This window comes from Pongo pygmaeus, chromosome 12 (assembly GCF_028885625.2).
Source record: "Pongo pygmaeus isolate AG05252 chromosome 12, NHGRI_mPonPyg2-v2.0_pri, whole genome shotgun sequence".
Classification (NCBI taxonomy): domain Eukaryota; kingdom Metazoa; phylum Chordata; class Mammalia; order Primates; family Hominidae; genus Pongo; species Pongo pygmaeus.
The window spans coordinates 47,824,807-47,845,076 of NC_072385.2; the positions used below are offsets into that span (position 1 = coordinate 47,824,807).

Consider the following 20,270-nt stretch of genomic DNA (forward strand, 5'->3'; position numbering starts at 1 on the left):
AGGCCAAGGCAGGTGGATCACTTGAGGTCAGGAGTTCGAGACCAGCCTGGCCAACATGGTGAAACCCGTCTCTACTAAAAAAATACAAAAATTATCTGGGCTTGGTGGCGGGCACCTGTAATTCCAGCTACTCAGGAGGCTGAGGCTGGAGTATTGCTTGAACCCGGGAGGTGGAGGTTGCAGTGAGCCAAGATTATGCCACTGCACTCCAGCCTGGGTGACAGAGTAATACTCAGTTTCAAAAACATAAAAGTGGAGAGACTGAGGCTAAGGTTACGCAGGAAGTGAGTGGCTGAGCCAGAATGAAACTTGGGTCCTTCTGTCCGTGTTTTCACCAAAGATCAGGCTGCCTCTTCAGAAACCAAAGCTGAAAGCCTGGCAGAAGATTGCTTAGACCATGCTCTGAGCCCCAGCAGGTGTGGTTTTGCTGAGGCTTTCATGCCCTTCTCAGCTGCACACTCCTTCAGCTCACCTGTGCTACAGACCCTCCCCGGCCTCTGGAGACAGGTAACCCACTGTCTGTTTGTAACACACGGGCTTCTTCACCAAAAGGCACTTTTTTTTTTTCTTTTTGAGAGAGTCTTGCTCTGTCTCTTGGGCTGGAGTGCAGTGGCGCGATGTCAGCTCACTGCAACCTCCACCTCCCGGGCTCAAGCAATTCTCCTGCCTCAGCCTCCTGAGTAGCTGGGATTACAGGCATGTGCCACCAGGGCCTGGGTAATTTTTGTATTTTTAGTAGAGACAGGGTTTCACCACGTTGCCCAGGCTGGTCTCGAACTCCTGACCTCAAGTGATCTGCCCGCCTCAGCAGGCTGGGATTATAGGTGTGAGCCACCTCACCCGGCCTCCAAACGGCACTTCTCAAAGACTTAATCCCCTAGTCGGTGACCCTGCCTAGAATTTTCTAGAGTCTGGCCTGCTGGGTGGGAGGAAATGGGGATGGGGTGCTTGGAGGGATGCTGGCATGGTGAAAAATCAAGGGGAGTCATCTCTCACCCGAATGATCAGAATACCTGTAGCCCCTAAATGTTCCCCCGGCCTCTGTGCAGCCCCTCTGGCCCATTCAGCACTACACAATGAGAGTGATGCTCCTAGAATACCATCATCCCTCCTGCATCCACCCCTGCTCAGAGCCTCCATGGCTCCCCACTGCCTTACGGAGGCCTCCCAGGCTCCTCCAGACTTAGCCCCTGCCGAAATCTCCAGCTTTCCCCACTGCCCCTCACACTTGCGAAGGCATGAGACTTGGAACCCTGGCGGTATGTGGCTACTTAAAAGTAATTAAATCGTTAATGAACAATTCAGTTCCTCAGTTACACTAGTCACATTCCAAGTGCTCAATGACCCCCCAGTGGCTGGTGGCTACTGTACTCGACAATGCAGATACAGAACGTTTCTATCATCACAGAAAGTTCTATTGGACAGCACTGGATTGGACTTTTCACTTAACAAAGGAGGCCCTGATAAAAGAATGTTATCAGCTTTAGAGGAATCCAGAATAGACTTGACCTATTTGATCACTCTTTCAATAAATATGCGCCACCTGCTGTATTCCAGGCCCAGAATACCCAATAGTGGGCAGTAGCAGCTTGTCTGTCCTGGGAGTGAAGAGACGATGGCCTAAGTACCTGGGCCCAGGCTGGGGGAGTGGTGAAGGCTCCCTGGACAAGGGGCCATCTGCTCAGGCCTGCAAGCTGAGGCGGCACTGGGCAGGCAACAGGTTCCTTTTTGCCCTCAAGGGTTACAGACTGTCCCACTGCCTAGCTGCTCCTCCTCTCTTTCTCCCCAGGGAGGGGAGGAATGGAGGCTGGTTCCTTGAAGTTAGTCCCTAAGCTGGGAAAAATCAGAGTCCCTGTTGGGCCATTAACTTCAGGAGCTCTGGGCTGTAACTTCTACTCCCCCACCAAAGGCCTCATGGCTGCGGGGCTCAGTAACAACAGGCCCCTGAGTCCCGAGGCCTTTGTGGCCACAGAGTGGAGAGCTCCTCTAGGGAAGTGGAACCTGTAGAGCTGTTGCGGGGATACTAGGGGGCTGACTGTACCCTGGGTCCCAGCCCAAGGTGCCAAGCTCCCCAGCCTCCACAGCCCCTGCGGGCCTGCGGGATGAGGCTGGGGAGGGTGTGGAGGACCGAGGCCAGGGTCTGGAGGGAGCCAGGGCTGGGCCAGTAGGGCTGAGGGTGTGTGTTGGGGGTCTCCTATTCTCCTGTTTCTGCTAGAGGCCTCCGCTGCTGGTCCCTTCCTCAAATACACACACCGGTGTCCACCCGCCCCCCGCCCCCCGCCCCCACCCCTATGCCGGCTGCCCCAGCCCGTGCCCCTTCCTGGTGCCCTGGCCGATAACTGCGTCTTCCCAGCGATTTTGACAGCGGCAGCTAATTGGCCGGAATTTGGTGTTTCCTTCTCCCCATCAGGCACCCCTTTACGCAGGCATCCCTTTACGTGGCATGTCTCACTTAAGCCTCCTAACCAGAGGACGATTACGTAGGGACGATTATCTTCCCCTTATTACAGGCAAGAAATGAAGGTTCCGAGGCGGTAATCCGCAGGAGCCGGCAGTGACGGAAACTGTCCACGCCCTGCAGCCCCGCACCCCGCCCCCCGCCCCCAGCCTCGCGCTTGCATCCCAGTGTCTTCAGTGCCCGCCCGCGGGCCCCATCCCCCGCGGGGTTCCTGCGCCTCCCGGCCCTGCCAGAGCCCGGGGTCGGAGGGCAAGCACGGCAGGGAGGCCCGGGGGTGCGAAGTGGGATGGGGGTCCGGGCCCTCGGTGCCAGCCTGAGCTCGAGGCGGCCGCAGAGCCGCCCTTTGTTTGGCTGCGCTCGCGACTTCTGCGGAGTCACGGTCACATGGAGCTTCTGGCACGGGGTGTTCCGGGCGCCACGCCAGGGCCCGAGACGCCCCCGCCCCCTGGCCTGCCCTGTGCCGCCAGAGGCCCTCGCCCGCCTGCAGGCCGCCGGCCACCCGGAGTTCCCTGGGCCTCGGGGTCCGCGCACTGTCCCGCATCTCCGCCTGGCCGCCTGGGAACCTGAAGTGCCCCTCCACCTCCCACCGCCCCCCAAGCTCTCGCCCGCCGTCCTGTCTTGTCTGAGCGCCACTGTTCAGCTTTCCCTAGCTTTGACCCTAGACTGGAGCATCAGATCTAGTTGTTTCTCGGGGCCCACTGTCTCCCCTCCTCTAGACAACACCAAGCTCCCAAAATCAGGCTCATCACTCCCCCGGTAGCACGGTACAGTAAGTAGGTGTTGGAGGAGTAGGTAATGGACTCCATTCTCCTCATTTAATAGGGTGTCAGAGACATCGCTGAGCCTCCCTCCCTTCCGCACTCCAACTCCCACAAATCAAAACAAAAATCAGCCACTCAGCCTGGCCTCGCTCGGCACAGAGCATCTAAAAGTAAAAGCCCCAATCTGGGGTAGAAACGGATGGCCCTTTCTGCCTGGGCCTAGCTCCTGCATCTCCATAACTGCAGGCTAGTCTGCCTGTGGCACTTGAGAACCGTGGGGCCTCCCTCGTGCAGGCCACCTCTGCTTCAGTTAGCAGATTCAATAATTCATTCAACAAATGTTTATTGAAAGCAAACTTGTGCAAGGCAGGCCAGTCCTTCTTAGGGTGCCCTAGGCCCACAAGTAGATGTGAGAGGATCCTTTGCTGTTCTGGCAGTGCCTGTGCTGTCCCCTGACTGGTCTAGGCCACCACAGTTCCTTCATCCAGGACCTAGTATACTGGGGGACACCTGCATTCCTGGAGGCCAGGAAAAGGGTGTCAGCTTTGGAGAGGCAACAGAGAGGGCAGTGGGAGGCTCTAGGTGAGCATGGGGTGGGGTCTCCAGGACCCTTCCCTGGGCCTCCAGGCAGCCTTTCTCCATTAATGCTGCTTGCGGGCACTGGGAAAGGCTAGGGCGAGGAGGGGTGGGGAAGGAGAGAGGAAGACAGCCCAAGGTGGGGCGGGGCAAGAAGCAAACTGGGGCCAAAGGCTGTGTGTACTTCGCTGTGGCCTCAAGGCTTGGCAGGGAAGAGCAGGCAGGTGAGTTCCCGGCTGCCGCTGTGTCTGTCCACAAGGGGCAGAGGGTGCCGTATGAAGTGCTGGACCATGGCGGCCACGGAGCAGAAGAGCTGGCCAGGGAGGCAGGGCATCCGTGAGTCCCGTGAGCTTCATGCTGGGAGCAATTTCCTGAGGCAACTGTGGGACTCTGACAAGGGGACTTTTGACATTTTTCTAGATATCTTCCTTCCTGTTTGCCCCATGCCGCTCCACTGCCATTTTGCTGCCCTGTTCCAGGCCTCAGGCAACTTTCCTGCTGCTGCACCTATGGGCACGCCACTGGCCAGACTCTTATGTCCAAGGCTAGATCAAACTGACTCTAGGGTGCGCTTCTGCCCTGGTCCTCCAGCATGGGGAGCTGTGTGATGGGTGTCTCTAGTTTGCATCCTGGCAAATGCTGGGTGCAACGTTGAGTCCTCGGGGGAGGTAGACAAGAGTCTGAAGATCCTGGACCCCTGGCCCTCCTCCCAGCTGGGTTCATTAAAGGCACAAAGGCCCCACCTCAACCCTGTGCGGACTGAGCCATGGCAGGAGGGGCACCTCCCCCACCAGAGGGCCTGGCATCTGGGAAGGAGTTCAGGGCTCTGGGCTCTGTCATTTCTGCCCACCCCAGAAAGATACAAAATGAAGGTTCTTCCCTAGGCAAATGCTCTTGGCTGGGCCTGGGGTACTGCTCTGCAGTCCCTCCTTAGGCCCCTGCCTCCTCCAGCTCCCACCTCCTCATGGTTCCTGCCCTCCCGGCCCAGGGCATAGTGGCGTCCGCCATCCAGCCGCCAGATGGGAATGTTGAAGACCCGGCCTCGGAGAAGCACTGCCAGGGTGAAGGGCTGGGAGCCATGAGGCCCTGAGCTGGGGCGCACGGTATAGGCCCCATCCTGTGGAAGAGACCCCAGCCATCAACCTCATCTTCCAATAGCCCTCCCACCGCCCTGACCCATGATGGGGCCAGAACCCTCCTGGCTCTCCTGCTCCCCACTGCTCGGCCAGCCACAGCCTGTGAGCAGAAGGGGTTTTGGAGAAGACCCGGGGTCTGTGGCTGCCCACCTTTTGTAAGTGGAGCAGGGCACTCTCAACAGCATGGCGGTCACAGTTCCCCGAGTACCAAGGCTGAGCCAGCAGATCACCATCCTGTGCATACACACAGTCACTCAGAGACATGCCAGGGCACTCGATCAGGCATGGGGAGCCGAGGACCCAGGGTGCAGTTATTTGTGTTCCCATAGCCTTTGCTCAACTGAGTCCCCCGCAGGCAGAACAAAGAGGTGTCCCTGGTCTGGGGCACGGTGGGGTGCCGCACACGTGTGTTCAATGTGTTCTTGCAGTGGTGCACCCTTCAGCCCAAGAGGGTTGCTGGGTGAGGACTCTCAGGCTCTGCTCCCGGAACCTCTCCCTACAGCCTGCTCCCAGCCCCTCCTCACCTCAGCAGCTGAGGTGCTCCCAGTGGGGGCTACAGAGGGAAGAGATGATTTCCTTCCTGCTAGAAGAAGCAGATTATTGAGCTGGGGTGGGGTGGGGGTGGGCAAAGGCGGCTTCTAGGGGACAGCTGCGGGGGTGGGGGGTAGGAGGAGGTGTACATGGGCCCGAGTCCAAACCCCGGCACCCAGTGCTTCCTCCACTCTCCAGATCCAGTGCCCTGGTAGGACCCACCAGCCAGGCCTCGTGTGACCTCCAAATGAGGCGTGATCTTGAGGCACAGACTAGGAGCTTCCTGATTTGGTGCAGGCCCTGGAAAATGCCCAAGAGGGACCCCTCAGGCCCGATCGCAGCTGGAGTCAGAGCTTCAGGGACATCCTCAGTAACTTGGGGCCTGAGGGAGTCTGGCCTGCAGGGCTGGGGCTGGGGCAGGCCCTGGCAGAACCACCTGCATTCATGCTGAAGATGCCTGCATTCACCTACTTTTTTTTTTTTTTTTTAAGTCTAGTCAAGTGCAGGAGTGAGAAGTGGGGAAAGGGTAGAACAAGGAGTTTGATCTGTAACTGACTGTGAACAACCAGTTGGGATAACTCACTACCTTTGGACCAGCCTTTACTCACCTTTAGAGGCGGCATCTGCTGCTCCCTGGCATATAGGAGGTCTGATCAGAAGAGGCCGGGCCCCAGGTCCCACCCTGAGCCTCCCTCCCTGCTTCCCTCTCTTCTCCCCTGACCATCAGCCTCTTACATTCTGAGTTTCCTGGGGGGCTGTGGTAGGCCTGTAGGAAGCAAATTGGGGGACAGAACTCAGGGTCTTTATGTTTTTCAAGAGAAAGAGCCAGTGAACCCAGCATTCCAAGCTGCCCCTGCCACCACTGCCAACAACCGTGGGACAGTGCAAGGAGATTCCATCCCAGGGTCAGGGCTGGGGAAGCCTGAACTGGGGTGCTGTCTCTCTCTGTGTCTCACATACGTACACACAGGTGCACACCTGGTGGGGCACTTACCCGGGCACCATTGATGTCCTGGGCAGAGGGCCTGAGGGCATCAGGACTTGGAAGCTGAGAGTCTGAGTCAAAGCCAGGACTGAAACAGGGAGGGCAGGCTGGGCTCGGCTGGGCACCAGGCAGGGAATCCATGCTGGCCAGGGTGGGGCTGAGAACAGCTGCAGGGCCTGCTGCTTCTCTGCAGCCTGGACTTTCTGGGAGTGCTTCCAACCAGAGGCAGATGCTGTCCTGGCCACAGCAGCTGGGGAGCCCCACCCAGCCCATGCTCTAAGGGGAGCACCTCCCTTGCTGGCACAGTGTGGGTCAACCTGGACCACACGCAGGAGTGTGATGTCCATGCGGTGACTGAAGGCAAATGCGTGTTGGTGGGGGTGGTGAGAGGCAGCAAGGGAAGCAGATGGAGCCAGGAGAGTGTGTTGTGCTGTGAGCAGCTGAGGGCCTCAGGCAGGAGGGGTCTGGAGCTGAGGGAGGGGCTCACCTGGATTGGGCTCACATTCCAAGTAAAGATCCTCATCAGGTTTCTTTGGAGGGCCTGGCTCCTAAGGTAGGGAGGGGTGTGTGAGACCATGGGTTTGACCAGTCCTGAGACTCCATTTAGGACTAGGGGTTTCGGGGGAGGAGCCATCGATTTGAAGGGGTGGCAGGCACCTCACTCCCTCCTCGCACGGTGACCCTCTTTCTGGGAGCTAGCTTGAATGATGACAATTTCTCCTCTGTCTCAGAGGGGGCATCCCACGAGCACCTTCCCCTTCAGAGGCGCCCATGGGCCCCAGCTCTCAGAGAGTGTGAGGAGGATCCCTGGCTCATTGCCTGCCAGGGGCCTGTGGCTGAGGGGCAGGGGCCCTGCTCTGGGCCTTTTCCCTTGGTTTCAGGGATATTTCCTGGCCCTCCCCAGCCCCCAACCCACCCCTGCCAGTTTCTTAACCAGAAGCCTGGAAAGTGAGGTGGAAATGGAGGGGCTGCTCACCACTCTGGACGATGCACCCTGCTCTGGAAGGAAAAGGAGAGAACCACCTGTCATGCACGGCAGGGAGCAGAAAGGAATTCAGTGGGACTGAGGCTGAAAGAGCAGAGTCTCCTTAGGGCGCCTCCGAGGAGAGCATCTCAGAGCCAGCTTTGAAGCCCCAGGAGAAAGCTTTTCTCGTCCCCTGATGGTTCTCTGCACAGCCCTATGGTGTCACCTTTCCTGACCTCCCAACTGACTTGCCAGGCCTGGCTCCAAATGACTTTGGACTGTTCAAAAAATCATAGCAGCTGGGCACAGTGGCTCATGCCTGTAATTCCCAGCACTTTGGGAGGCCGAGGTGGGCAGATCACTTGAAGTGAGGAGTTCGAGGCCAGCCTGGCCAACAAGGTGAAATCTTGTCTCTACTAAAAATACAAAAATTAGCCAGAAATCGCTTGAACCCGGGAGGCAGAGGTTGCAGTGAGCCAAGATTGTGCCACTGCACTCCAGCCTGGGTAACAGAGTGAGACTCCGACTCAAAAAAAAAAAAAATCAGAGCAGCCGAACCAAAAAAAAAAAAAAAAAAAGAGCAGACTCTGCTTCTGTGTGATCTTAGGCACAGCATTTCATATCTCTGGGCCTCAGTCTCCTCATTCATTTCATTAGAGGCAACGCCACCTACCTGCCTACCTTAGAGGACTGGTAGGTTAAAAAGGGGCACAGCCAGGGGAGTGCCATGAAGGGGCAGAGTATGAGACCCATGTCAGGCAAGCACAGCTCTACCCCGTGGCGGGAGGACTCCCTGTCCCAGGGTGGAGCCACAGAAAGAGAGGACATCCCCATTACCTCGCCTCCCGAAGATAGGTCCCTGCTTCCCGGCCACCGGCAGGCTCACTGCTCCCTTCAGCTGTGGGCACAGTGGGGCTGGTGAGCGCGGATGGTGAGAGCAGGAGGGCAAGGATGGGGTGGGATAGGATGGGATGGGACCACTTGTATCTGTGTAACTTTAAAAAATGTACAAAAGGGATGACTCTTCCCTTTGCTTCTACCCTGTGGCTCTTTCTTTGTTGTGAATGACTCCCTGCTTTTCACAAAAATTCTAGTGAAATGTATGATAAAGGTAGTAGCTTTCAAAATCCATAAAGTCCCACTGGGATAAAGGTGGGAATGGGAGCTGGCAGTGACTGACAGCTGAGGAAGGGATTTCTTTGCTCTGGAGGTGGGGAGGGTCCTCAGGTCCCAGAATCCAAGGGAGGGCAGCTGAGCCCCTCCCCTCCCCCTCAGAGAGATGAGAAGGGCACCGTGGGTGAAGCTGAAAGGGAGGCTGGAAGGACCAGGCCAGGCGAGTTGGAGGAGTGACTGACAGCGGCAGGGCTCTGGCTTCTCATGCATCTGGCATCTGATTTTTCAGGGGCCTCTTGAATGCAAATGTGGGGGAATCTTGCAAATGAGATGCCTCTAAGATTCACTCACTGGGAAATGGCAGCCTGGGATGGGGCGGGTGGGGAAGGAGGGACTTCTGGAGAGGCCTCTCACCATGGTGGGCTGAGGCAGGGGTGGCGATGGCTTTGATGGACCCAGGGGGCCAGAGTGATCTGGAAAAGATCGCATGTGTTGTGAGTTGGTGGGTTCCTCCCAGGTGGGTTCCCATTTTCCTCCCGCCTCCCCCCCACCAGCCTCCATTTCCTCCTCCTTCCCTCGCTCCCCTTGCTCATTGGCTTCCTGACAGCCCAGTCTCCATGGCAACTGGAGGCGGGCAGTTTCCCTGCCCCCACCTGGCCGAGGAGCTGAGCAGTGGGGGTGGGATGCCAGCGGCAGCCAGGGCTCTCCCAGCACCCCCGCCCTTGGCCTGAAGAAGTGTTGGGATCTCAGAAGGGGAATGCCAGGCCCCTGCTGTTGCCTTGGTTACACCACCCCTCCTCTTCCCTTCCCACTCTTCTTCCTCCCTCCCACCCTCCCTCTCTCCATTCCTTCATCTCTCTCTCTCTCCCTGCCCAGCCAAGCGGCCCTGGTGACTGCCAGCTGAGGCCTCCTTTGCTGCCTCAGTGCGGACAGGGGAGGAGAGGCGAAGCCTATGCCCTCTTGTCTTGTGGGGACCCTCCTGCCCTGCCCAAGCACCTGGTCTCCCTGCCTCCCACCTCCCAGCCCTCACCCAGGTACAAGGAGTCCTCCTCAGTGCCAGGAAGGTGAGCAGGGGCTAGACTGAGGGGTAGAGCCTCACAGGGGGGCAGCTCATACTTATTTTCCTCCTCCTCCTCCTCCTGGGCCTGGAGGAAGGGATGCTCAGCACAGCAGGAATGGAGGGGAGAGGGTGTTCAGAGCAGGCTCTGGCCGCTGCCTCCCCACCCCAGCCTCAGTAGGCAGACTCACCTTGTGTCTCCAAGTCCCTGGGGCAGGCAGAAAGGAAGGGCTGGGAGCATCTTCTCTCCAACCTGGGGAGTCTGGACAGACAAGCTGGCCTCACCTCCTCCCTGCCCATCTTTCCCCAGTATAATAAACCACCCGCCCTTGACAGCTCCAGTGCTTCAACTCAAAGGAACCACTCATCACAGGCATTCCCAATACTGCTGCGGGGCCACTGAGGTAGGCAGTTTGGAAACAAGGGGCCCTTCCACCTATGCCCATCCCCTGTCCCCTGCACCCTTGATTCTGGCCAAGACAGCTGGGACAGTTCGGCCCCTGTGACTCAGCAGTGCTGGGCTCTGGGAGGCAGGAGGTGTGCAGAGTCACTCAGGGGGGACCTGACTTGCAAGGGATCCCAGTCTGTTGGGCCCCTCTGACCCCCTGTGTCACTTACCCACACATCTGGGGGGTGGGAGCGGTGGCCCCAGCCTGCAAGCACATTCTAGTCAACTCTGCCCAAGGGGCCCTGGAGTTTCTGTGAGACAGACGCTGTGTTCTGGGACATTCACATCCATGACAGTGTGACTGACAGATGCCCTGGTACCAGGGCAGCAGAGAAGGAGGCTGGGGGCAGAGCTGGTGCCCGTGGGCGCATAACTGCATGAGCTGGTGCCCTGGGGAAGCCGGGAGTCGGGGAGCCCTAGTGCTGACAGGAAGTGGAGGCGCGTGAATGGTCTCCCTGGGCAGAGAGGGGCCAGGCAGAGCCCACACCGCTCCTGGGATGGCTGTGCCCAGGAGAGGAGGGGTAGAGAGAGACAAGGGGGGAGGGCAGGAGAGAGAGGAGCCCCAGTACTCACCGGGGCCTGCTCCCACTGAGCTTGTCTTGGAAAAAGCCAGGTTGGGGAGAAGAGGGGTCAGTGTAACCACCCTGTGGCTGAGTCCCGGGCCTCCCAGGTGGGCAGATTTACGTGCCTGGGGCCGTCCCGGGACCACATCTTACCCATGGCAGAGGCAGAGGAGCTTTGCCTCCCTGGAGCCCAGGATCTGCCACAAATGGCCTGGGGACAAGGGCTCCATTGTTCCCATCATTTGCATCTCCTAAACACCAGGAAGGTAGATCTGCTGTGGCCTCCAACCCCGGACCAACGTCATCCAGGACACTCCCAGGGCCCAGCCCCAGGTCCCTGAGCCTCCCCTAGGCGGGCCTCCCCCAGCTGTGGTCTCCAGCCCCTCTGCACGATAAGAGGAAGAGCTAAGCTGGACCAGGGTTCTCAGGCTTCCTTCAGCTCTCTGATCAGTGTCACCTTTCTCAACTCATAGACAACATTACATTATTTGGCAGATCCAATTAAAAACAGCAGGCTGGCCTTGCAGACACTTTTCTTAAACTCTTTACTACTGTTGTCATTTGCTGGTGAGTGATGACCAACGATTAAGGAAATGAAGGCGAGGGAAGGGCTTAGAAAAAGGTTCTCATATTTAGTGTGGCAGCTTCATTTTTTGATGGATGTATTTATCCATTCAGTGGGTATTTATTGAACATCCACTATCTGCCAGAGGCGGTTCTAGGCACCGAAGATGCCGTAGGAAAGCGAAGCAGGCAGGCATTACGTGTGTTTCCTCATTGGATTCTCACAATAACGTCATGCCGCAAGTACTAGTTTTATCCCTGCTTTTCAAATGAGGAAACTGAGTGTATTAGTCAGCTCAGGCTGCCATAACCAAAACCCACAAACTGTGTGGCTTAAGCAACAGAAATGTCATTTTCTCACTGTTCTGGAGCTAGAAGTCTAAGATCAAGGTGCCATAAGGGTTGGTTTGTGATGCGGCCTCTCTTCGTGGCTTGTAAACAGCTGCTTTCTCTGTGTCCTCACAAGGCCTCTTGTCTGTGCAGAGAGAGGCGGTTCTGGTAACTCTTCTTCTTATGAAGACACCCACACTATCAGATTAGGGCCCCACCCCCATGACCTCATTTATTCTTAATGACCTCCCTAAAGACCCTATCTCTAAATAGTCACATAGGGGGTTAGGATTTTAGCATATGAATCTTAAGGGAACACAATTCAGTCCTAACACTGAGGCTCTGAGAAGTTGAATAGCTTTCCTGAGGTCATGCAATGAGCAAATGTTGGAGGTGGGATTCAACCTGAGCTCTGCCTGCCCCAGAGCCTGTGCCCTAAAGGCTAAGCATCCTGTACCTCACCAGGATTGGGTCTGGACCCTCCTTTCCTACAATGGAATTAGCAGTGCTAATTGTGACCTTCCTTAAGCAGCTCATGACTTCCAGGGGCTCTGTTACCTGAGTGAATTTAGGAACTTTGACTTTCTGAGAAGGGTCGCAATAAAAAGGAGGGCTGGGGCCTAGCGTCTGACTCTGTTTAAGTCAGGGAATGAGGAAACAGACCACGATCATGAATGATGACATGAGAACTTCTAAGGCCCTGGAGCTTTCTTGTGCTTATTATTTCGGTGGCATCCTGGCTGTTGGCACAAAGAAGAAATAAAGCCCATGTGCTTGCATCTTTGGAGGCCACCAGGCTGGGGGCACTGGGGAGACACCCAGGGATGGAGAGGAAGACCAGAAAATTCCTGGGACCTGCAGGCAAAAGGGCATCCAAGAAACCAAGAAGAGTCACTGGGAGCCCATTTGGTACAAAGCTTCACAGGGAGCCCATTTAGTACAAAGGGAAAAACTGAAAAAACAAAAATAATAAATACTCATCCAGAATTGGTTCTACTGGGTCTATTCTTTGTCCTCCACTCTCAGCTGACCTTTCTTCCACATTTGAACCATAAGGCAGGCGGCAACTTCCCTCACCCAAGGGGACCTCGTTTGGAATCAGGGTCAGTAGGATGTTCTGGACACCACCCCACTGTAAACCTCAGCCTGAGCGAGTTTCCCAGTCCATGCTGCCCTCACTCCAGCCACCTCCCTGCTCTGCTCAGGGCTTTGCATAGGCAAATGCCAAGGCCTGGGTGAGTGAAAGGGCCCCAGGCAGAGGGCAGAGTCCATGCCATGTAGGTGGGGGCACTGGCCTGGGCAGATCTGGGAGAAGGGGAAGGAAAGAGGCCTGCCTCAGTGGCCTCGTGTTGTCACACAGGCAGATTGGGACATTCTCTTTATCCATCTTTGGCATGGAATTGCTCTGTGCACACCATAGATATTCCCTGGGGATGAATTCCTGGAAGCAAACTTACTAGAAACTCACATTTTGAATGTATAATGCCCCATTGTCCGGCAGCACCTGAGTGCCTGTTTTATGGTCCTTCCATAGCACAAAGTGATTCTCCAAATTTTTCAGGTCTCAGCTACTGAGAACAGGCCATGGGCCCAAGGTAGTCTAAATCCACCCTCAGAAAACACACAGTGGTGTTTAGATAAAACTCAAATGGATTTTTCCCCTGCTCTCACACAACAACAGTCAATACAGAGCAGACCTCTGTGACCAAACGTGGTGGCAGGGTGGGCAGTTCTCCCCACCACCCAGTGAGCAATCAGTTCTGCAGCGGACACAGTGGGGTGTCCTCCAACCCAATTCCAACACTACCTACCTGGAGACAGAGTCAGATCCCACAGGTTGAGGGCTCAGTCCCCAAGATGCCTGCCCTGCCACCCCAGATACCAGGCACAAGTCTGGGCCTCCAGAACTTCTGACCAACTGGCTTCAAGCTGGGGTTCCCACAACCTCCTCTTTGGGTTTGATTAATTTGCTGGAGCAGCAGCTCACAGAACTCAGTGAAACACTTACTTGTGTTTACTGGTTTATTATGAAGGATATTGCAAAGGATACAGATGAAGAGATGTGTAGGACAGAAATAGTGGGAAAGGGTGTGTGGAGGCTCCATGCCCTCCCTGGGCACACCACACTCGAGGAGCCTCCACATGGTCAGCTATGGAGAAGCTCTCTGAAAAAAGCCTCTTGGGTTTTTATAGAAGATTCATAACCACAGCATTCCTTCCCCCAGAGTATGGGGCAGGACCCTCTCTGGAATTAGGGTCCCACAATCAGAAAGGTGGAGGAAGATAAGAGTACGGCCTTGGGCGGGTGAAAGAAGGACAGGAAAAGGCCAGAGAGATTCTGTTTCCCCAAGGCCTGCTCCTGAGGCCTAACACAGCCAACATCATAATCAAAGGCTCTAAACAGGGCTGTGGGAGTTATGAGCCTGGAACCGTGGACGAAAACCTACATATGGAAGAAATACTTGAGGTCATTTTTGCCAGCAGACAGAGAAGATGGCGAAGTGTAGCCAGGACCCGTGGTGTGAGTGGACTGGGATTCATTGCAAGGAGGAGGATGGAGGTGGCTCTGAGGACCTGCAGGGGGACAGGTAAGCAGGCTGTGATCAGAGGTCTCAGAGGTGGGAGAGCGCAGCAACGTGGAGGAAGAGCCGTGGAGATGTGGGTGGCGGGGCTCACCAAGAACAGAAGGGGACATCTGCCATCCTTTTTGGCTGCTAAACATGCTCTACATTTGGGGAGTTCTCCACCTCATGAATCCTTGTTTCCAATTGCAGAAGCCAGGTGAGGCCTTCCCAGCCTCCCCTTGCCGCTGAGGTGCAGGCTCTGCCAGCCAGAGGCCCCGTGCCAGACTCTGAACCTGCATCAGGCACCAAGATGAATGCACCCTGGGAGGGTGGTGACGGCCAAATCCTGTTTCCAGAGGCTTAGGGGGGTGAGCCCTTAGTGCCACCACCCAGGGCCCAAATCAGTGGCATTGGCAAACAGTGGTATCAGTGTCCAGGGTGGCTCTGCCAGGCTGGCTTGGCTGTGACCTTTGGGACATTATTCCTGGCTAACTCTCTGGCTTCTGGCCCTGCTGGAGATGCTACGAGCTACAGAATAGTTTTAATAAATTATTTTCCAGCTTAAACTAGCTAGAGTCTGTTTCTCTTACTTTCAGTTAAGAACTTTAATCTGGCCGGGCATGGTGGCTCACGCTTGTAATCCCAACACTTTGGGAGGCTGAGGTGGGTGGATCACAAAGTCAGGAGTTTGAGACCAGCCTGGCCAACATGGTGAAAACCTGTCTCTACTAAAAATATACAAAAATATTAGCTGGGCATTGTGGTGAGTACCTGTAATCCCAGCCCTCAGGAGGTTGAGGCAGGAGAATAGCTTGAACCCGGGAGGCGGAGGTTGCTGTGAGCCGAGATCGCGCCATTGCTCTCAAACCTGGGCAGTAAGAGTGAAACACAGTCTCAAAAAAGAAAAAGAAAAGAAAAGAAAGAAAGAAAAGAAAAGAACTTTAATTTGGGGATGAAACCTCAGAGTCAGTGGGATCACCAAATGGAAGCCAAGAAACTCAAACAGTGAACCCAGCTATGGGTGTCTCCTGGGAAGGTGGAACCAGATAGAACTAGTGTCATAGCATTATACCTGTATAGTCTTGGGACTATTTATTTATTTATTTATTTTGAGATGGAGTCTCGCTCTGTCACCCAGGCTGGAGTGCAGTGGCACGATCTCGGCTCACTGCAACCTCTGCCTCCCGGGTTCAAGCGATTCTCCTTTTTCAGCCTCCCGAGTAGCTGGGACTACAGGCGCACATCACCATGCCTGGCTAATTTTTGTATTTTTAGTACAGACGGGGTTTCACTATGTTGGCCGGGCTGGTCTCAAACTCCTGACCTTGTGATCCACCTGCCTTGGCCTCCCAAAGTGCTGGGATTACGGGCATAAGCCAACACGCCCGGCCAGGACTATTTATTTTTAGAGACAGGGTCTCATCCTGTCACCCAGGCTAGAGCGCAGTGGCACGACCATAGACCACTGCAGCCTCAAACTCATGCCTCAAGCTTAGGTTAGGACTCAAGTGATCCTCCAGCCTCAACCTCCCAAGTAGCTAGGACTATATGCTCGCACCACCAGGCCCAGCTAATTTTTAAACATTTTTTGTAGACATGAGGTCTCGCTATGTGGCCCAGGATGGTCTGAAACTCCTGGCCTCAAGTGATCCTCCTGCCTCAGCCTCCCAAAGTGTTGGGATTACAGGTGAGACCTACTGTGCCCAACCATTAATTATTTTTATAATTAAAAAAACAATCAATATAGATAGAAAGAAAGAAAAAGAAGGGAAGAAGGGAAAGAGGGAGGGAGATGTGACCTGGACTTCAAATATAAGGAAGCACAGGAAGACAGAGGCACTAGAGGAAGGCAGGGCCAGGGAGCGGGAGGCCAGGCCAGCAGGAGGTTATGTGGGGGCCACCACAGGAAAGCCAGGTTTCCCTTCTTGAGGGGAGTGGAAGAGAGGTATTGATGGCACAAGGATTCCTCTCCCAGCAGAGTGGGAACCCACAAAGGCAAGTGAAGTTTAGGTGGGGTAGAAAGGAAAGAACTTTCTGAACATGAGGTTAGGGCCAAGTGCGTGGGGAGAGGTCTGTCCCTGAGGAAATAGGGGGACAGGAGCTGGGGAGCTCAGAAGCTCAAGACCAGCCTGGAAACGGGGACAAGGCAGGGAGCTGCATGTGGAGAAGAAGGCCCCACGAGGGTAAGGGGCCTTGAGTCCTCAGGACATTTTTGCCAGAGCAGGTGCTCAGGTTAGAGGCCCAAGACGTTCCTGGTGGAAGGGCCTACAGCCAACGGAACTCTGTGGTTGGGTTCAAGTTAAAGCCAGGGGCAATCCCAGGTGACAGCAGTTTGCAGTAGGGAGGGAAGGGGCTGTCCTGGGCCAATGGATGATGGGGCTGGCTTCACACAAGCTAGCAGAGGCCCCTCTTCCTCCCTCGCCTGCTGCTGTCACAGGTCTGCTGACTCAGCTGACTCGGGACAGCTGTGATGGGTGATGAAGGGCTGACAGAGCAAGGGACAGATGGCTCCCTAGGAGAGGCCTCTGCCCCATCCCTCCCTGGTGCACAATCATTTCTTGCAACAGTTTCAGAGCTTTGTGAGAGACCATCCCTCTGTCTCCCCTGGCAGTGGGTAGAAAGTCTGGTGTGTAGTTTGTTGGCCAGGTGCAGTGGCTCACATCTCTAACCCCAGCACTTTGGGAGGTCAAGGCGGGTGGATCTGTTGAGGTCAGGAGTTCAAGACCAGCCCGGCCAACATGGTAAAACCCCATCTCTACTAAAAATACAAAAAATTAACCGGGCGTGGTAGCACACGCCTATAATCCCAGTTACACGGGAGGCTGAGACAGGAGAATCACTTGAACCTGGGAGATGGGGGTTGCAGTGAGCCAAGATTGTGCCACTGCACTCCAGCCTGGGCGACAGAGTGAGCAGAGTGAGACTTCGTCACAAAACAAAACAAAACAAAACAAAAAAAAACAGGCCGGGTGCAGGGACTCATGCTTGTAGTCCCAGCACTTTGGGAGGCCAAGGCAGGTGGATTACCTGAGGTCAGGAGTTTGAGACCAGCCTGGCCAACATGGCGAAACCCTGTCTCTACTAAAAACACAAAAATTAGCCAGATGTGGTGGCACGCGCCTGTAATCCTAGCTACTAGGGAGGCTGAGGCAGGAGAACTGCTTGAACCTGGGAGGCACAGGTTGCAATGAGCCGAGATCGTGCCACTGCACTCCAGCCTGGGTGACAAGAGTGAAACACCATCTCAAAACAAAACAAAACAAACAAACAAAAGTCTGGTGTGTAGTTTGTCTCTGTTTTTCCGGAAGGCATTCCACTAGTTCTTCTCAGGTTCTCCTAGGGTTAGGCTGGGGACTGAAAGTTGAGGTTGGTTTTCCCCAGCCTCTAGGGTGCAGTGTTCCAGACAGTAGCACCCTCTTCCCTCTGTCCCACCCAGGTGATGTGCCTCTGTCCCACTCACCTGTCCTGCCCTGCCCTGTTCCGGAACCTTTGCTCATAGTAGCTCTGGTCGTGTCACGGCTCTGCCTAAAACCCTTGAGTGACTCCTCATGGCTCCTTGAACAGAAACCAAATGCTTCTTGATGCCTGGAAAGATCAGGCCCCTCCTACGTCCCCATCCCCAGTCCCTCCATTGTTTCCCAGGGACTCCCTCACACTCACCTTCTGTCTCTGCTCTTCCAATGTGACTGAGGCCCAGGCAGACCATTCTGCATCCTGTTGACTTAAGGAAATTTCAGTGGAATTTCTAGATATTTACTCAATCTTTACAGAATATGACAAAGAGAGAGAGCATTCTTTTTAATTTTTTAAATTTAAAAACAGATATGGGGTCTCACTATGTTGTCCAGGCTGGTCTTGAACTTCTGGGCTCAAGCAATCCACCCGCCTCAGCCTCCCAAAGTGTTGGGATCACAGGTGTGAGCCACTGCACTCAGCCAAGAGGGCATTCTTAATATGCAGCAAAACAGTAAAAAGAAAAAAAGAAAGAAAGAAAGAAAAAAGGACTCTTCTATATGTATATCATACTTCAAAAAATGTTACCCCCAAAATGGCAATATCCTCTTCACAGATGTCCCCGTCTCCCAGAGCCCAGCCCTCTCCCCTCCACCTTGGCTCTTTATCCTGCACTCAGCCACAGTCTCTTTAGCTGTCTTTCAGCTTGATCCATTCCCCCGCTGCCCAGATTCTGACCCCAAGAGAGCCCAGGAGGTGACCAAGTACACAGGATACCCGGGTGAGGCTGGGTGTGGGGGAGAGTGGTTGCAAACACAGTGTGACATGGCTTCTTTCCACCCTTTCTAATCTCCGCCGGGCCCTTCTTATCTGGAGTGTACACTTGCTAGTCCTCCTCTGGAGCATCCTGGCCCCTTTCCTCCCTCCTCCTGCAGTCTCCAGCTTAGGTGACCCTTCCCCAGCAGCAGAGGTCCCAGACCAGGGCAGTCTCCTACCCTGCTCTCTGAGTTCCCACCATAATTAAACCTACAGGTTTATTTCACAGCTAGACTGTAAACTCCCACACTCGACTGCACGCTATGTAAATGGGCAGCCACTGTGTCTGCTAGGTTCACGGCCAAATTCCAAGTGCTGGGCCCACAGCCTGGCACACAGCAGGCTCTCAATCAATATTTGTTGTAGCTGCTATTCAAACCTTACTCATTCTTTACAGGTTGCGCAAAGCCTGCCTCTCTGCAAACATCTTTGGTCTCTCTTCTCTGAAAGGCCCGTGTCTTGCCCATTTCCTGTCCATATGTCTTCGACTACCAGGCCTAGGCTGAGGCACAATCCCCCGAGGTCCCGGCTGTGTTTACCTGCTGAAAACCTTTTTCGCCAGTGCAGATGGATCACCAAGGACTCCCTCACACTCACCTTCTCTGGTTCTCTGGATACCTCTGGCCGACCTTCCCCACCCCAGTGGGTCCTTTCCTCTATTTGCCTTCCTTAGCAGGAGCGGCCGGCGTCTGTTCCTCCCCTACCCTCTCCCTCCTCCACCAAATGTAACATGGCCCTGCTTAGGCTTCCTTCTTCAGCACAGAGCCTGGGAGCCAAGCTTTTCCTGTTCCCAGGCGGTCTTCTACCCTCCCCGTTAGGAGAGACTGGACGCAGTGGCTCCCCAACGTCTCCAACCCCACCTCCTTCCTTGATGGGCCTGGAGGGCCCTGAGATCACCCTCCCTCCCTTTTACCAACAGAAAAGCCGAGGCCAGAGAAGAATGGATGCTGGCCAAGGCCATATGATGTACACAGAGCCAAAGCCACAGTCCCCTCACCCCGTCCCGGGCCACTGTGGGGACCTAAGCAGTCGTTCTACGGGAGAGGGCGCCCCCTGGTGGTGAGGAGGGGCATGGCAGCCTGTCGCTCATTTCCTGGGCCCGGAGGCTGACGGTGGAAGGGGCGTGGCCTGGAGGACCACCGACCCAGGCTTTAGTTATCAGGAAGGTAAATGAAGGCAAGGCCCGTAGAGCGAAAGAACGTGGGAAGTTATGACAAATTTTGCTGGGCTTTGCCCTTCCTTAGCCACATTCCCTGTAATAACCTAACAACACTGCTCTGTGACTTTAACTGCACCCTGCTGATTGCTGTTGGGTCTTCAGGGAGCAGGAATGGGCATTAAACAGCTTTTGGCACACTGCATGTCCCAAGGGTCATTACTGACTTGGGGGTCTGGTGCTAAGCCCTGGAATGCAGAAGATCACATTCTGGTAATAAGATTCTAATAATAAGAGAATGGGCTCAGTTTGGGCATGGTGGCTCATGCCTGTAATCCCAGCACTTTGGGAGGCCAAGGTGGGCTGATGACCTGAGGTCAGGAGTTCGAGACCAGCCTGGCCAACATGGTGAAACCCCGTCTCTACTAAAAATACGAAAATTAGCCAGGCGTGGTAGTGTGCGCTTGTAATCCCATAATCCCAGCTACTGAGGCTGAGGCAGGCTGAGGCAGGAAAACCGCTTAAGTCCGGGAGGCAAAAGTTGCAGTGGACCAAGATTGCGCCACTGCACTCCAGCCTGGGAGACAGAGCGAGACTCCGTCTCAGGAAAAAAAAAAAAAAGAGAATGGGCTCTTATTAAAGAGTCCAGGGACTGAGTCAATAGCTGTCTCCAAGTCTCTATGGTACCTATCTCTCCTCTCTAGGGGCAGAAGGGCTACTCAACAAAAGGCTGATTATTTTAACAGAAACACTCAGAAAACCAAACCTTTGAGAACTTCCCAGGCAGAAATGGGC

The 20,270-nt window shown here is 55.0% G+C and overlaps 1 protein-coding gene and 1 long non-coding RNA gene across 2 annotated transcripts; both read right to left on the reverse strand.

Moving 5' to 3' along the window:
• Window positions 1-3,878: 3,878 nt before the first annotated feature.
• Window positions 3,879-10,235, reverse strand: SH2D6 (SH2 domain containing 6). The gene is given in 15 exon segments (XM_063649322.1): window positions 3,879-4,108; window positions 4,754-4,912; window positions 5,082-5,165; window positions 5,456-5,538; window positions 5,541-5,762; window positions 6,071-6,095; window positions 6,198-6,228; window positions 6,457-6,535; window positions 6,935-6,995; window positions 7,424-7,446; window positions 8,249-8,309; window positions 8,939-8,997; window positions 9,555-9,669; window positions 9,773-9,789; window positions 10,200-10,235. Coding segments are annotated over 12 exon segments (948 nt in total). The 5' UTR covers window positions 8,942-8,997; window positions 9,555-9,669; window positions 9,773-9,789; window positions 10,200-10,235; the 3' UTR covers window positions 3,879-3,991.
• Window positions 10,236-13,494: 3,259 nt separating this feature from the next.
• LOC134737542 (uncharacterized) lies at window positions 13,495-19,350 on the reverse strand. Its single transcript, XR_008500597.2, has 6 exons — window positions 18,917-19,350; window positions 17,887-17,998; window positions 17,711-17,771; window positions 17,511-17,605; window positions 14,822-14,918; window positions 13,495-14,060 (listed from the first exon to the last, which is right to left on the reverse strand). It is a non-coding gene; the product is annotated as an uncharacterized LOC134737542 (long non-coding RNA).
• Window positions 19,351-20,270: the final 920 nt, after the last annotated feature.